The sequence below is a fragment of the Anticarsia gemmatalis genome, chromosome 9, assembly GCF_050436995.1.
Source record: "Anticarsia gemmatalis isolate Benzon Research Colony breed Stoneville strain chromosome 9, ilAntGemm2 primary, whole genome shotgun sequence".
NCBI lineage: Eukaryota > Metazoa > Arthropoda > Insecta > Lepidoptera > Erebidae > Anticarsia > Anticarsia gemmatalis.
In genome coordinates, this window is record NC_134753.1 from 10,638,533 (window position 1) to 10,654,692 (window position 16,160).

The window sequence follows — 16,160 nt, forward strand, 5'->3', positions numbered from 1 at the left end:
GCGAATAGATACGCGCCGAACAACTCGTCTGCCGATATTATGAAATGCTCCGTAAGTGAGGTAGACATTGACAAAACATAAATATCTCCATATTACGAATAAGCTGTACCTATTTGCATAAATTTAGTTTTTACATTTATTTCATATTCATGAGTATTTCTTTAAAGTCTTCTGGTTATAGAGATAGCCATTGTAGATTAAACACGTCATCCTTTTAGTAGTTTTACACCTGATCACTTAAAGAACGCGTTTATTTTGAAAAAAATGTCGTTGAGTAGTTGTACCGTAACTGCACGTTTGATGCTGTGGTTAAAGTGGTCACCCCGCTGTAATAACCGTAGAGCCGCGTGTGGTGGGTTCGAATCCCACCTGGGACAAATCTTCGTGATGAGCACGAATATTTGTTCTGAGCCTTGTTGTCAATTTACCTATATAAGTATGTATTTAGAAGTATGTTTATCAGTTATCTGGTTACCATAGTACAAGCTCTGCTCAGTTTGGAATGAAATGACCGTGTGTGAGTTGTCCAATGATATTTATTTATTTAAATTGCCATTCCTAGTTGCCTGTTACGTGTGAATAGGTAATGTGACTGCCGAACAGAGGTTTGGAGTTTGAATCTCGAGATAGGCCGAAATGTTGTTTCTAAAAATGACTGTCTAATTTTTTTGTAACTACGTCACTGTAACGTCTTATTGATATTCGATTGAACCGATTTAGATAATATTTGTCAGTTTTTATAAGTATAAGGTGTTTAATAAAACACTGTAATTTCAAAGCGATTCTTTAAGAATAAAGGAGATACTTATATTAAAAAATACTGTTTATGGAATACAAACACACACATATACATTGTGTGGTAAATGGAAGACATTCATAGATTATATCTATAAAAAGGTAGGTAGGTTAAATACAACTGTGAAAAAAAATATTCACGACAAATGACAGGCGTATTTGTCATTAATTCTTGAAAACATTGAACAAAAACGATAGCTAATTTTAATAACAAATACAATTAAGTGATTAAAAATATCTACGTTAAAAAGCGTTAGATACATTTTTGTATACAAAGTAAGACGCGTGCATATATTGTAAATTTTCTTCACAGAATTGATGAGGTCATATTCCGGGGTTTTTTTTTTATTTCTATTAATTATTTCACAATTTGCGGCACAACCATCGAACCATTGTCAATTACAAACGACGCACCAGTTATACTCTTGCCTTTATCACTCGCTATGAACACTATCATATCTGCAATCTCTTCTGAGCCCGCGATCTTCCCCAAAGGCGCTGTCTTATTAAACCCGTTCCAGAAATCATCTTCCTGGTCCTTCTCGATCCCAAGATTCTGCGATAAGTCTGTTCGCACAATTCCTGGATTAACACTGTTCACACGAACACCTTTTGCTGCGAGCTCCGATGCCATAGATCTTGTAAAGTGATCCAGTCCAGCTTTCGACGTGTTGTACGCGAAGCAATTCGGTAAGGCGACTCGTTTGCCGGTTACACTAGACACGTTGACGATATTGCCTTTCGTCTCAATGAGGTATGGAGCAGCCAAATGCGTCAAATAAACAGCAGGCCGGAGATTCGTAGCAATCATTTTATCAAAGCTGCTCATCGCATTTTCAGATAAAATATCCCCATAGTGGACTATTCCTGCATTGTTGACTAACACGTCGAGTTTACCGAAGTGTTTGATGGTGCTGTCGATGATTCTTCTCAGATCTTCATCGTTGGTTAGTTCAGCTGATATAACAAGAGGTTTGTTTCCAACTGCTGCACATTTGGCGGTCACGTCGCGTAGTTTTTCTGCATTTCTTCCGACGATTGTAACAAATGCTCCTTCTTCAACAAACTTTATTGCTGTAGCGGCTCCGATGCCTGAACTAGCACCGGTTATTATCACCACTTTATTTTGGAGACTCATTTTCGTTGATACTGGTCGGAGGTTGAATTTGAAATGAGACAATACAACAAATGTTCATATACTTATTAGTATGTTTGTGTATGACACCTGCGAGCGCGCTGTACGGCGGTAGCGATGTAATATTTCATAAAACAAAACATTACTAGTTAGCCTTGGGACTAATTTTTTACAAAATATCCTTTGAACACGTATAGGCAGAGGTTTAACAAAAACTTATGTACACCCATGTTTCGCCATTCACAATTTAAATCGCATGTTATAGAGGGCAAGCTTACTGCCAGATACCAGTCAGTCAGTCAGTCAGTCAGTTTGGGACTCTGAGAAACTAACAAAAATATTCTAATTTTATTATATTTAAATTAAATGGAAACGAGAAAATCCAAAGGTAGCCTTTTACTGACCCGGGAACTGAATTCGAAACCTCAGACCACAGAGGTAGTTAAATACGCGTTTTTAACCAAGTATGGATATGTAGGCCTCGAAAGGGATAATTGTTTGAAGACTCAAGTGAAATAGCAGCCGAACACTTATCGAAAACTGATATGTACGTATGTACCCAATAACCTAAATTTTTATTTACTTTGCAATTTGTGTGAAAGTTCGCGTCCTTTTGAATGGGCAATTAGTGGCCACAAAACCGGCAAGACTAGGGTCCAACCGAACTGTGTGTCATCTTCATTGGTATAAAATAAATAGTGAGCGTAACTTTTATTTTATGTTTAGTATTCCTGTGGTTTACCTCGTCTCGTGATGTGACCAATTTTTCTTAGTAACAACTAAACTACCTAATAAGTACTTGTTCATTGCTCCGTGGTGTAGTGGTTAAGGTCGCCACGCCGGATTTGATTCCCACACAAAACAATTAATTGTGCGATCTACAAATAATTGTTTCGGGTCTAATTGTACTTTGTATCCGTTTTTTGCATGTATGTAAAAGTCTCCGTGACACAAGAGCAATTCTTAGTGTACCCGAGTTGTCATTAAAAAATAAAGAAGATTGTTACCATACAGAGATTCTCTCACTCTCTTACCACGATAATCCATACTAATATTACAAATGCAAAAGTAACTCTGTCTGTCTGTCTATCTGTCTGTCTGCTACTCAATCACGCCTTAACTACTGAACCAATTTGCATGAAATTTATGATATTGACATACATGAGATATTTTGATACCCGAGAAAGGACATGGGCTATAATATATCATCACGCTACGACTAAAAGGAGCAGAGTAACAGTAATTAATGTTACAAAAACGGGGAAAAATTTCACCCATTCTCTCTTATTGGACGCAAGCGAAGTTGCGCGGGTCAGGTAGTGCACCATTAAAGTAGAATGAAAAACAGATCTCCAGTACAGCTTGTAATAATAAACCCTCGCTTCCTATGTCGCGATTCAAAAGCGCAGATCAGATATTTAATTTATCAATGTTTTATGTTAACTATTTTCATAACTTATGTTTTGTTACTTTCATTCTATCTGTAAGTGATAAAGACAAAACAATGTTTCCCTAATCTAATCCAGACGTTTAAACCAATGTTAACACACAAGCGTGGCAGCAACGCTACGTTGCATCGGTGTCCGTCGGATATTGAGTAGTGAAGCCTTTTTAAAGACGAGTTTAAGTTTGACCTGAGGGTAAAGAGTGCATGAACACTTTTCCTTATTGTGTAGGTGAATGACTTGTCAATATTATAACAACCTGCAAAAAGTTACTCACACCTTTTATGAAGGAATTTTATGCTATGCTTTAAGTCTTTTGTTTGTTAGAAAAAAAACGAGTGTAAAAATAACACATTTTATCCTTTAATTTAGTTTTATTATTTACCTACATGCCTGTTATTTATGTATATTAAAAAACGTGAGGTAATAAGATTCACAGACACAAGCGTTTGCAATTTGAATATTTCTGAATTACGCGTAGCAGCTTTTTTACACTTAAAAATTTACCCGCAATTAATCCTGAACCACTATCGATAAATCTACCTTTAAAGGACTGATATATGAGCATATTTATTGCAAGTATAAACAGTCTTAGTCAAAATTGTGCATTACAGCCACGTTGTACAAGACGAACGCGCGGTATATAAAAGGGCGTAGTCGTTGCAGACGCAATTCATTCATTGTCCCACCCCCGATCTGTACAAGTAAAAAATGAGCTTCAAGAATAAGGTAGTGATTGTAACCGGTGCGAGTTCAGGCATCGGTGCCGCTACAGCAATTGCGTTTTCTAAAGAAGGAGCGCGCGTCACCATTGTCGGAAGAAATCAGGAAAAATTACGTTATGTCTCCGAACAATGCTCAGCTGTAGGTAGCAAACCTCTTGTCATCACAGCAGACGTTACCAACGATGAAGACCTGAAAAAAATCGTCCACGGCACCATCAAGCACTTTGGAAAACTCGACGTATTAGTCAACAATGCCGGAATATTTTCCATCGATAAAATTTTATCTGAAAACGTCGTGGACAGCTTCGACAAAGTGATAGCTACGAATCTTCGGTCGGCTGTTTATTTGACGCATTTGGCTGCTCCACACCTCATTGAGACGAAGGGTAATATTGTGAACGTTTCAAGTATAGTAGGGAAGAGAGTGACTATTGAGAACTGCTTTGCTTACCACACGTCTAAAGCCGGATTGGATCACTTCACGAAGTGTGTAGCTTTGGAACTAGCACCGAAAGGCGTTCGCGTGAACAGTGTTAATCCTGGCTTCGTGAGAACAGATATTATGCAAGTTTTAGGCGTAAAGAAGGAAGCCCAAGAAGATTTTTGGGATAGTATGACGAAAACTTCTCCGTTGGGGAAAGTAGCTGATTCTGAAGAAATCGCCGATCTTATTTTGTTCATTGCTAGTGACAAAGGAAGGAGTATCACTGGCTCTTCGTTTGTGTCAGATAATGGTGCGATATTAGTGCCGCATCTCGGAAACATTGAACTACAGGCATAAAACATACACTTACTTAATATTGTGATTGTTTAACTGCTAAGAGATAGGCTAGCTATAAGTTTATGTACCTACTGTTTCATATACCATCGCAATGTTTTAATCAAGTACCTAACTGTGTAATCAATATATTTTTATGAATTATTTTTATTATTTTCTTTATATCCAATTGCTAAGTTTAATAACTTAATTACCTATCAACTCATGAGAACAATACAACATGTAAAGATACTCGTAGCTTCCTTTGATCTCGAGACAACCTATATCCCTATCATGGCGTGCCTTGAAGCCTAAATTGTCTGAAGGAGAACGAACATTATCACGTCAGCCAAAATACGTCCAATGAACATGACCTCCCTTATAGATTTCCACACAACAAGATTTAGATATGCTCTAATGTGTTCTAATTACGGCAATAAATACGCAGGTAGGCAAGCCATATGTCGCATTAAAAATTAATTGACATTGTTATATCTACTTTATATGCACTATGCAACGCGGTATAAGGAAAGATTAAATTAAAGCTTATTTATGAGTTCGAGTTATTGTAAGTAGGTATTAGGTATTATACAGGGTGTAAATCAGACGGTTATAAGCCTTAAAACTATAGTTCTCGCGGAAGCGGCAGTTTCTCGGTTTCTGATCTTCTAAAGACCTTGAACGTTTTAACATTGATATTTTCAAGAACTAAATTAAAATTGTACAAAAAAGCATACCACAAAATATAGGCAGATGTTTTTGTTCTAAATATTTTTTTATGTTATTGCGATTAATCAAAATCAGTCTACGCTAATTCACAAACAATGATGCCTTACAAAAAATATAATTGTTTAAAATCTTTTTGTGGATAGGTATTTAGGCTGGAATGTGTTGTACTAATATGTTCTACAGCAGTCCTGCGGCTAATAGAATCTATACAGACATGATTCTATTGAAATTTAGTCGCAAATTTTTGACTCATTTGAAGAGCACAAGTTACTATAACCGCACTTATATAAGGGTAACAATAAAACGAACACAATAAAAATGTAATAATTTATATATGATAAAGTAAAGCTTACAACATAAGGGCTCCAAATATTGGAAATTCAGCACTAGATTTATTCAATTTGTACCTAAATCTATTGAGTAGGCCGCTAGCCACGACCACGCCATTCACACCGACTCGATCAACACGACTATGCACTGAATTGTTCACTTGATTTCTCACTATTTGTCTCGACACTTGGGTTCTAAAATTCTTTAATTTTATTCTTATGCTTCTTTCACTTTTAAACTTAGTTGGTTTAAAGACATTTTCTCTATGGACACCGTTCCTTGAAGGTACACGAGTGGGTAAAAGGCGTAACTTGGGCCTTTTGATCACAGGTCGTAGAGGCATGTATGTGAAGTCTTCGTCGGTCGTCTTTTCTGGACTTGCATTGCCGTTTGTGACTATATCTGGAAAAAAAAAGATATTAGTACCACGATATCGGAGAGGAGAAGCTAAGGCTTAACCAGTTCAAAATTGGAGAAAAAAACAAAATTCTGGACCCACTAATATTGTTTCAGAGCATGATGAATGAAATCAAATAACCGAGACGTAATAATTTTATTATAATGTCCTCCTGGCCGATACTGGCCAACGGCAGTTTTATTGAAACTAGCCAACTCTGCAGGACTTTGTTTATAGTGTCCAAGAGTATACACAATAGACAGGTACATTCTCATTGCTTGGTGGGACAGATAATTAATTATTTATTCCTTCATTATTGTAGCCCGATGGGCGCCACGACGAGTGAGAGGCCAGATATATGACGCGGCTTTACATGCTCTGAGAGGCACGGAAGAATGTATGAAACCAATTGCAAAATTCCACCTGGTAGGCTATCTAATACTTATCCAGACAGGGGCGAATAAAACCCCGTAACATAACTAGAACATACTTATGTATTATTAATTTATTATACACGAGGATTACCCCGATAACACATTTTTGACACGTGCTTGTCTAAGCCAGTCATAAATGTCAAGGATAAAGGTCAAGGTAGAAATATAAATTGCAGTCGTTAAGGGCCTGTACGTATTGACTTCGACCAAACGCACGCGTACGTAAAATCCGGGACTATAGCCCCGAGGTAATGAGGGAAGGAGGCCTTGAGGCCAGCTTGCTGGCCAAGTGCGGGGACTTTTTTTTCCCTCAAGCACTGTTCTAAAGAACTATCAGGCATGCAAGGCTTCATCACGATATTTTTCTTCACCTTGGGAACGAGTGATAATTATTTCTTATACACACATAACTTCGAAAAGTCATCGGTACGTTGCTTTAATAATAAATAGTGAAATTAATGAATAAATATCAAGAATTTGAAAGAAATCTAGCAGGATTATTATGACCTTTTATTTTATTGGTATAACCAAATGACGGCTTCCGTGGCGCAGTGGTTAAGTTGCCACGACTAGTTTTTTTATTAAAACTGGCCGCTTCGCCAAATATCGGCCCAGAAGATATTACTTTTATAATGTGTCACATAAATTACACAGAACACATAATTCGTCAGGAACTAGGATCGTCTCAATGATTGTAATTCAAGTCGTGATCAAAATTTGAATAATTCATTAGTTTAATTGAGACACATTAATTTCAAATAGATTTATTACACAATAGCGGCCACCCGCGACATTGTCTGCGTGGACTTTAGTTTTCCCGTTTTCACAACATATTCTATTAATGTTCTACCGCTGTTAGTCTAAGCGTGATGTTATAAAGGCTTCTTTGATAAATGAACTATCCAACACAAAAAACTTACTGACTGCTGCCTCTGTCCCGTGGTCGGTATTGTATCCGACTGTAAGTCATATGAATGCACTACCGACCGCGCCATAGCAGTCGCGATAATATCATAGCTAAAAAATGTTTATTCATAAGCTTTTAATAAGTAAATCATAAGTCTCACTTAGAGATAAAAAAAAAGAAAACCTTAACCTTTGCATATAAAAACCTTTTTTACAATAATAAAAAAGCAAGTAGGTATTTTATTATAATTACTTTTTTAAAAGTAATTGTATTGTAACTAATATTAATGACTAGCTGACCCGCGCAACTTCGCTTGCGTCACATAAGAGAGAATGGGTCAAAATTTTCCCCGTTTCCGAAACATTTTTTACTGGTACTCTGCTCCTATTGGTAGCAGCGTGATGATATATAGCCTATAACCTTCCTCGATAAATGGGCTATTTAACACTGAAAGAATTTTTCAAATCGGACCAGTAGTTTCTGAGATTAGCGCGTTCAAACAAACAAACAAACAAACAAACAAACTCTTCAGCTTTATAATATTAGTATAGATATCTTATTATTCAAATAAATGACATTACCAAAAAACTAATGATCAAGTTAGAAATATATTTTGAGGTTCCTCTTACATTTCATTTTGAAAATATTTATTTATTGCAGTAAAATTTTCGACACACTTAAGTAGTTTTAAGTCATAAATGCATATTAATAAGTTGCTCAAAACAATACATTGTAATGTAAATCTCTGTGCTGTAACAAAACTACGTATTAAAGAAAATTGTAATTTCCATAAATTATTGCATTTTTTTGAAATATTCTTAAATTTTAAAACACAATATGAGTAATAACACTTTAGTTCGTAACTATAATATTTTTTAACATTTCTTTTTTATACTCCCGTCAGTAAATCTCCAATATAAAATTGTAATAAACGTATTGCAATTTAAAATAGCTAGCCGTGAGTTTCTTGTCGTTTATTCTCACAAGCAACCATCGAAACGATGGTAGATTCAAAGTATTAAAAGTTAACGAAATAAAGGATATTTTGTATTTCAATTTAACTTATTACATTGTTTTCAAACGATTTTTTTACTTATCAGTTCAATTGGTAATATCAATAATTTGTCCACCCGGGACAAATCTTTGTGTGAAGAGCACGAGTATTTGTTCTGAGCCTGGATGTCAATTTATCTATATAAGTATGTATTTAGAAGTATATAAGTATGTTTATCAGTTACTTGGTTACCATAGTACAAGCTCTGCTTAGTTTGGAATCAAATGACCGTGTGTAAGTTGTCCAATGATATTTATTTATTTATTTATAATTAAAATAACTTACCCTTGTTCCTAAACAAGCAATTTTTTAAGTAATCAGCTCACCCGAGTCAGTTTTTAACCACTCAGTGGTAAATTTACCAACTTTGACAATAAAAAAAATGGATATGACGTACCTGTATGTGGAAATAACGTCCGTCGTGGCAGTATTGAGTCTCCTAATATCTCGTACATGGTGTAGTCAGTCATCACGAAGTCCTCCAGGTACGTCGTCGGCTCAGATCTTAATAATAACGTCGATGCATCCTGTACATAACAAATGTTACTGATTAAAATAGGTTTAACTTAAATAGATATTAAGTAAGCTCGGAGTTTAGTAGCGTACCCGATAAATTGCAATAGGCTCGCCCTATTACATGGCACTAATATTGTTAATAAAAAGCGAAACGTGGGTGTATTTCATACAACTGGAAGGGCAGAAGCTACACATTTGGGTAAAACGGGCGTGATATAATGTATGTTATGTGCGTAGATATTAAGTTTGGTTGGGATTTCTGCTGTAATGAGAGAGTAATTAGGCATTGAGTCCAGGTGGACTTAATGCCTAATTAATATTATAAAAAAGGTTTTTAAAGAACTATAAGGCTTGTCAGTTTTCCTTACGGTGTTTTCTTTCACCGATAAAACTTGTTTAAATTGTTTTTAAACTTTAGAAAGCCAAGAGAAAGCAATATTTTACTTTAGATTTCTACTATCAGCCTTTGGATGACGAATCAAATGGCATTGACTCATAAAATAACGATTAAACTAAAATAACTTGACGGCCTCCGTGGCGCTATAGTTAAGGTGGATGTTAACGCTTTGGGAGATAGTAGGTTCAATTATCAGACGAGATAACTCTGCGATCCACAAATAGTTGTAGAGAAAACATAAAATAAACCTGTTTTTAAGGGGCGGTTTCTTTCTTCCAGTCTCGGGTGTTTAAAGCGCTTCTTTTAAATCTTTTTTTTAACGTATGTATGTTACGTGACTCACCAGCATAGCTTCCCTAATGTCAGTATGCAGGTGCGAGTGGCGCGCGGCGTGTACCGCGCCGTCCACGTGGTCGAGGTGGTCGGCGAGGCACTGCACGAGCGCGCGCCGCCCCAGCGCCATCACGCACTTCACCATGGGCGCCGTCAGACGCTCCTTCGAGCCCTGCGCGATGTAGTCGTACAGGATACCACGACCTGTGACACAAGTGCAAGTCTTTAGAAAGATGTTGGTGTCTTAGGTTTTAAAGTAAACAATTAAATTCAGAACTTTTTTATCATGATTCCAAATTACTATAGTCCAACAAAGTAGAGAGCCTTGGCTCTTGCCTTGATTGGTTATAATAATAGTTTTAGTTATTTCCAAAGTAAAGTAGAGCTGGATCAAACTGGACACCGTCAGCTGCATAAGCTTGCGAGTCACTATTCTAAATTTAGTATTAAATTCTAATTTTTTCATACTTCTGCCAGCTGTGAACCTTACATACAAGGCTCTCTACTGTGTTGTTGGACTATAGGTATTAACAATAAAATGGGTACTACAAAAAAAATAGGACTGATTTGAAATTATTATGAATGCAAAACTAAGCAAAGAGAACTTACAAAGAACATAAACTAACTAAATATGAAAACGTGCTCTAAATGCTTGTTTTGCATTCCATTCAAAAGTTTATACTAAAATCTACAGTGAGTTTTATCCGCGGTGAATATTTTAAAGATCACATATTTTATTTACTGCTCGACGCTTCGATCGAATTGTAACGACCGTGGTCATAGGGTGACGTATCGAGCCCTATAAAATATTCACCGCGCATGAAGACCCTTTGTGCAACTTAGTAATATGTGCACAAGCCGCAATAGTTTAAAAATGTTAATTAAAATATGTTTTGTTGTTGACACATAATTATCGCATTACTATGTACATACTAGTTAACTTTGTCCTAATATAGCATCAAACCACAAGCGCGAATGCGGGCGAGTGACGCTTTATATTGACTACACTTATAAATAGAGTAAAGACTGAAATATTGAACAAATACATGCGTATTAAACAAATAATTGATAATTTCGAGTCTAGTTCGAAATAGTGGGTGGGTAGTCCAAAAATATTACTTTAATCTTACCAATATTATTAAATGCGGGCCAGGTACGTGTGATTTTCGTGAGTATAGCAACCATTTTTTCAGCGAGGGATCCGTTACCGAGTATGTTTGACACCATCACGGGAAATAACCTCTGAAACTAAAAAACCTCTGTTAGTTGCATATCAATAAACATATAAAGAAATTAGTATCACTCGCGTTTAGTCTAGTCCCAGTGTTTGATGATGTAAGAAAGAAATACTGCTGCCCTCGTGTGGCTAACGCACATAAAAATTTAATTTTAATCCGAGTGTTAGTTCCACATATAAGCAAGTTAAAATAAAGAAACTCAAGGTAAAAAGCTTTAAAACATTAGTATCGGGGACTTTCTCTAACATTCAAATAATAACCCATGTCAAATTTGTAATTTAGAGATGAGGCCAACAAGTAACATATCATTTTTGATGCTTAAATTAATTTCTATATATAAATTAGTTTAATTCTACTACGAAAGTAATCTATATTCTGAATGACTTAATATTCCCCATTGTACATTTTCTCAGAAACGATTACCAAAAAAGAACTTACTTGTTGTTGTATATTGGTATCCAGACTGCAAGGGTTTGAACAGAGAGCATCGACCATATCCAGTACAGTGATCTGTAGCGGTTTCTTAGCGGGCACGTTGAGAGCGTTGAGATTGTCGTCGTTTAGTACTAACACGGCTAAGTTGAATAGGTTGGGAAATATCGGACCTATTCTAGTGTTTGTTGCTAGGTCTTCGAGGGCTATATTCTTTGTGTCCAGTCTGAGGAGGAGTATTGCTGTGGAGGAATAAAAGATAATGAGTTTTATTTTTTTAACTTGTGTTTTGCAGTATGTAAGAGAATGTGTGAATACGTGCGTGCGTGAACGTATACGTACGTATTCGTTATACTTTCATCTTTCTATATTTTTTTATATTGTATGCATATTTTTATTTTGCTGTGTTTTCCTTTCCTACACAAATGAACTCACAGATTTTTCATTGAATATTGATCAAGCTAAGAGTGTGAATTCTAAATATTCACGAGAACGTAACACGCTATAAAACTCCTAAAGTTAAAATAATTCCTTGCTTAGGAGAGAAAGAAAATCTAGCACTTTATAAGCCTTCCACAACTTTACTTGTTGCTTTAAAGTGGATTGATTAAACATAATTTTGTAGTAGTAAGCACGTTACGATTTGTCAAGTATAGCCGACCGTCGCGGTCAAAGGGTTAATACGTGCATTTTAAGCTCACCTCTAGCAACTTGGGCGTAATAATTAGTTAGTTGTACACTATTCTGAATATTGCTGGCCGTGTTGAGACTCTTGTCATCGGTGATCCACTCCACCGTCACCGTGGGCTCCGAGGTAAAGTTGTGACTGTGCACGTTCGTGCTAACGTCCGGCACGCTCATTAGATTCTCCTGAAAATATATACGAAGATATTTAATTAAGACGAAAAAGTAAGTTAATGTCTTCAAAAAGACAGGTGTGTAGTACTCGTAACCGGCGGTTCTGGTCTATATGACATAATGTGTGAATATCGGCAATTATTATATACGAAAGAAGAGACATACATATTTACTTAGCCTAATAGGAGTCGAATTTGAGGAATCAATTACTTAAGAATGACATGCGATGACATACGACGACATAAAAAAAACACTGGATAAAGTTTTCCCTTAAATGCTTAAGTCGTTATGAGTTTCGCGTCATTTGTAGGGCAAGGGACCCTGGCTATCCCATGGGGGATGACAAAAGGGATCACAGTACATTCAAGAGAGAATAAACGGCAGATGGACAAATCTCGAAGCAGAATTCTGGGTTAATTCTTCTTTGAGCACATTTAATTTGATATTCCATACTTTACAGGATCCGAATGTATAGCATTGAAAAGGTAATATGTAGAAAATATGCTGTTATACTTACAAGAGGTACACACAACTTTTCCTCGCCGAACGCCGCGTATTGCGTCGCGCACGTCCCGACTATAGGACTGGTGTCAGACAGCATTAGCACTTGGTTCACGTCCCAGCTGTCCACACAGGTCTTCTTCATCATCTCACTGTGTAGGGCCAGTGTCTGAGGATAACAGAGGAATTACATCTACATTAATATCTTTGAGGGTCTTCAGAAACTACATTATTCTTTCTATAATCTCAATCAATTGTTTGTAAAATAGATATATTTGATATATGCGCCAATTAACTAATATGCCAATAAGAAATGACTTGTAATTAATGTATACTGCCACATATCTAAAATAGTGGCATATATGTTTTAGTTATTTGTACTTTAGAAGCTTATAGTTATTGTAAAAGTTGAAATATGGTTAAATTTTGAAATGCTTAGTTTGGCTTGACTAAGGCATTGAGTAACAATGATGATCTAAGATGCTTTTAGAGCAGGACTTAGATCCAAGAAGCTGCTGTAAAGGTAATGGACTCAACTAACTTATTTGTTTGTCAGTAAAGATCTCTGTGACCCAAAGATTATCCTTCCAAATTTCTATCCACAATCCCATGAACTTTAAGCCTAAAAATAAATGTAAATACATAAGAAACTCACACTAATAACTTGTCTGAGTTTATAGCTGACATCCTCAGCGAGGTTCGCACAGGCCTCTGCATTGATCTCAGCCCCACACTGCTCAGCCATGCACTGCACTGACTCAGCACTGATGCCAGCAAACCTTCCTTGTGATGAACTGCCATCCTGGAAACATCACATAAGAATAATAAGCAATTGATCAAAAAGATAGTTCCTTCTAACATTGTCCCCTGGCAACTGAGAATTGTCTTCCAGCAATGGATCAAGAATGTATAAAAAAGTAATTTCCCAGTAGCTATCTCTAGCATTGTTGACTGTCAACTGGGAATTGTCTCCCCTACTAGGGTGTAAATTTATCCCAATTATTTCCTCCAAATTTGTACTAAAGTGGACAGAAGGTAACTTTTTAAATCCTAGGGGACAGTACTAGAAGGAATTACTGCCCCTGACAACTGGGAATTGTTTTTCCAGACACCAGAGTGACAAATTTTTCCAACATCCTTCAGATTTGTGCTAAAGAGGACAAAGGGTAACTTTTATTGAGCTGTAAGGCAGTGATAGAAGGAATTACTAGGAATATACCAACAAACAATGTTTATGAAAGAAGCAAGAGGCTTGTTGTGAAATATTCTATTCTAGCTGACCTCTTTGTATTTTTAGTTCTCTATTTTTAACTTACAAATGTCTGTTCTAATAGCCAGTGCTAAAGAAACTGTTATATTGTAAGCTGTTTATTGGATATTTATTAGTTGTCTGGTTAAAGAGTAAATACAGGTTGATTTTAGTAATGAAGATATAATAAATTGCTTTCATAAGATTTACTTGTTATACTACAAATTGAATAGTAATCATTGTACTTTTTTATATTATCCTATGTAAACACCTACTTCATTTTATTTTACAATTTGAAAAAGAGGTGAAAGATCTAGATACAATGGCATTAATTGGAAAATTATAATGTAATATTTAACATTACAACAGTGCCCTATAAATGAACTAGATATAATTTAGGCCCATTAGTTAAACCTACATTAATTCAAGTAATCTTTTCATAATAAACAACAAAATATATTCTCCAAGTACCAGTTTATACACATAGAAAGTAAATACCAATGTGAACTTATTTGATGAACAAAATTAATGAATTTAACTATTTTCTGTTGAGGATTTATTTTAATTATATTTTGAATCTATTATTTAATACATTTATATTGCCTGTAAATAATAATTGAGAGTTTGGTTGAACAAAAGAACCATAGAAAATCACCATGGTATATTTATGTATCATAGGTAATACTGATAATGTGATCAAGTACCTATAAGCATTATTTCGCAACTTTAATAGGTTACAAAATGTATGTCAATTTTATCTGATAACTTTTATTTTATCATGTAATGACAACATTCTGTTAAACTTTAATGAATGTCAAGTTCATGCATTCACCCAAAAAACTAGTTTGCAGCGAAAGTTTTATTTTGATAACCTCTAAGATCTTAACGAAATTACCTTTTCTGTTAGCGGAGGAGTATCGCACTGGCTTGAACCACCGGATTCTGAGGCTACTGACTTATTTCTATCACGTTCTCTGCTACTATTCGCTTTTTTAGAATGACTTTTATTACTCGAAAGTGAGTTAGACATTTTTATAATTAACACGTATCTTTCGATACTCACAACATTGTATTTATTGCTATTGTTTACTGTACTATTCTAGTGAAAGATTACGTTAGTCACAATTTCATGTAACAGGGAGTCACGTAAACAAACGCTCAAACAAAAATCATGAAACACGGTAACGAGCACTGCGAGGCGGCCGCCGTTATTTCCCCGCACGCAGTGACATTGACATTACAAACTGACGTGATTGCACCATAGACTATAGAGCACTAACAAATGTTTCGTTTTACGCAGCAATAACTATCCGCCGAATAAGTTATGATCTTGACTCTATGGTTAACTGCTCTTCTCTCTAAAATGCTTTTTTTTATGTTTACATTTATATTCCTAGGCTATATGTTCTATATATTCCTATAAGAACTAGAGGCTACTGCTTGCACCCGCAGTAATAATATAATATATTTTAGTATCTAGTAGATTGTGAATCAATATTGTACACACATTATTTAATTCTGTACCTACATAATTAAATAATGTGTGTAATAGAGCAGTGATAGCCGAGTGGTATAAGTTGACACCTCCCACGCAAGTGGTCGCAGGTTCGAACCCGAGGCAACACACCAATGACTTTTCGAAGTTAAGTGTGTATTAGAAATAATTATAACATGCTCCAACGGTGAAGGAAAACATCGTGAGGAAACCTTGCATGCCTAAAATTTGTTTAATACATTAATTGAAGACATGCAAAGTCCCCAACCCGCACTTGGCCAGCGTGGTGGACTCAAGGCCTAACCCCTCTCTCATTACGGGAGGAGACCCTTGCCCAGCAGTGGGACATTAATGGGTTAAATTTATTTATTTATTTTACCTACATAGACAAAATTACGGGGCCTACTACTCTATAACTTTAATGCTCTTTAAC

At 35.9% G+C, this 16,160-nt stretch overlaps 3 protein-coding genes across 3 annotated transcripts; 1 reads left to right on the forward strand and 2 right to left on the reverse strand.

Annotated features, from left to right (window-relative positions):
• Nucleotides 1-782: 782 nt before the first annotated feature.
• On the reverse strand, nucleotides 783-1,979 carry LOC142975614 (3-oxoacyl-[acyl-carrier-protein] reductase FabG-like). Its single transcript, XM_076118571.1, has one exon. It carries the CDS (start codon nucleotides 1,931-1,933, stop codon nucleotides 1,154-1,156), a length of 780 nt encoding a protein of 259 aa, XP_075974686.1. The 5' UTR covers nucleotides 1,934-1,979; the 3' UTR covers nucleotides 783-1,153.
• Nucleotides 1,980-4,026: 2,047 nt separating this feature from the next.
• LOC142975613 (cyclohexanol dehydrogenase-like) lies at nucleotides 4,027-5,019 on the forward strand. Its single transcript, XM_076118570.1, has one exon. The coding sequence runs from the start codon at nucleotides 4,087-4,089 to the stop codon at nucleotides 4,879-4,881; it is 795 nt and encodes a 264-aa protein (XP_075974685.1). The 5' UTR covers nucleotides 4,027-4,086; the 3' UTR covers nucleotides 4,882-5,019.
• An 880-nt stretch (nucleotides 5,020-5,899) lies between these two features.
• On the reverse strand, nucleotides 5,900-15,474 carry LOC142975697 (uncharacterized). The gene is made up of 9 exons (XM_076118696.1): nucleotides 15,128-15,474; nucleotides 13,639-13,785; nucleotides 13,000-13,152; nucleotides 12,326-12,494; nucleotides 11,631-11,866; nucleotides 11,085-11,202; nucleotides 9,965-10,158; nucleotides 9,106-9,235; nucleotides 5,900-6,318 (listed from the first exon to the last, which is right to left on the reverse strand). The coding sequence occupies exons 1-9, from the start codon at nucleotides 15,260-15,262 to the stop codon at nucleotides 5,936-5,938; spliced, it is 1,665 nt and encodes a 554-aa protein (XP_075974811.1). The 5' UTR covers nucleotides 15,263-15,474; the 3' UTR covers nucleotides 5,900-5,935.
• Nucleotides 15,475-16,160: the final 686 nt, after the last annotated feature.

Coding starts and splice junctions, on each gene's coding strand:
- LOC142975697 (XM_076118696.1), bottom strand. CDS start 15,262: ATGTCTAACTCACTTTCGAGTAATAAAAGTCATTCTAAAAAAGCGAAT. Junction 11,867..12,325: donor TTACGCCCAAGTTGCTAGAG/GTGAGCTTAAAA, acceptor ATTCCTCCACAG/CAATACTCCTCCTCAGACTG. Junction 9,236..9,964: donor ACATTAGGGAAGCTATGCTG/GTGAGTCACGTA, acceptor TGTTATGTACAG/GATGCATCGACGTTATTATT.
- LOC142975613 (XM_076118570.1), top strand. CDS start 4,087: ATGAGCTTCAAGAATAAGGTAGTGATTGTAACCGGTGCGAGTTCAGGC.
- LOC142975614 (XM_076118571.1), bottom strand. CDS start 1,933: ATGAGTCTCCAAAATAAAGTGGTGATAATAACCGGTGCTAGTTCAGGC.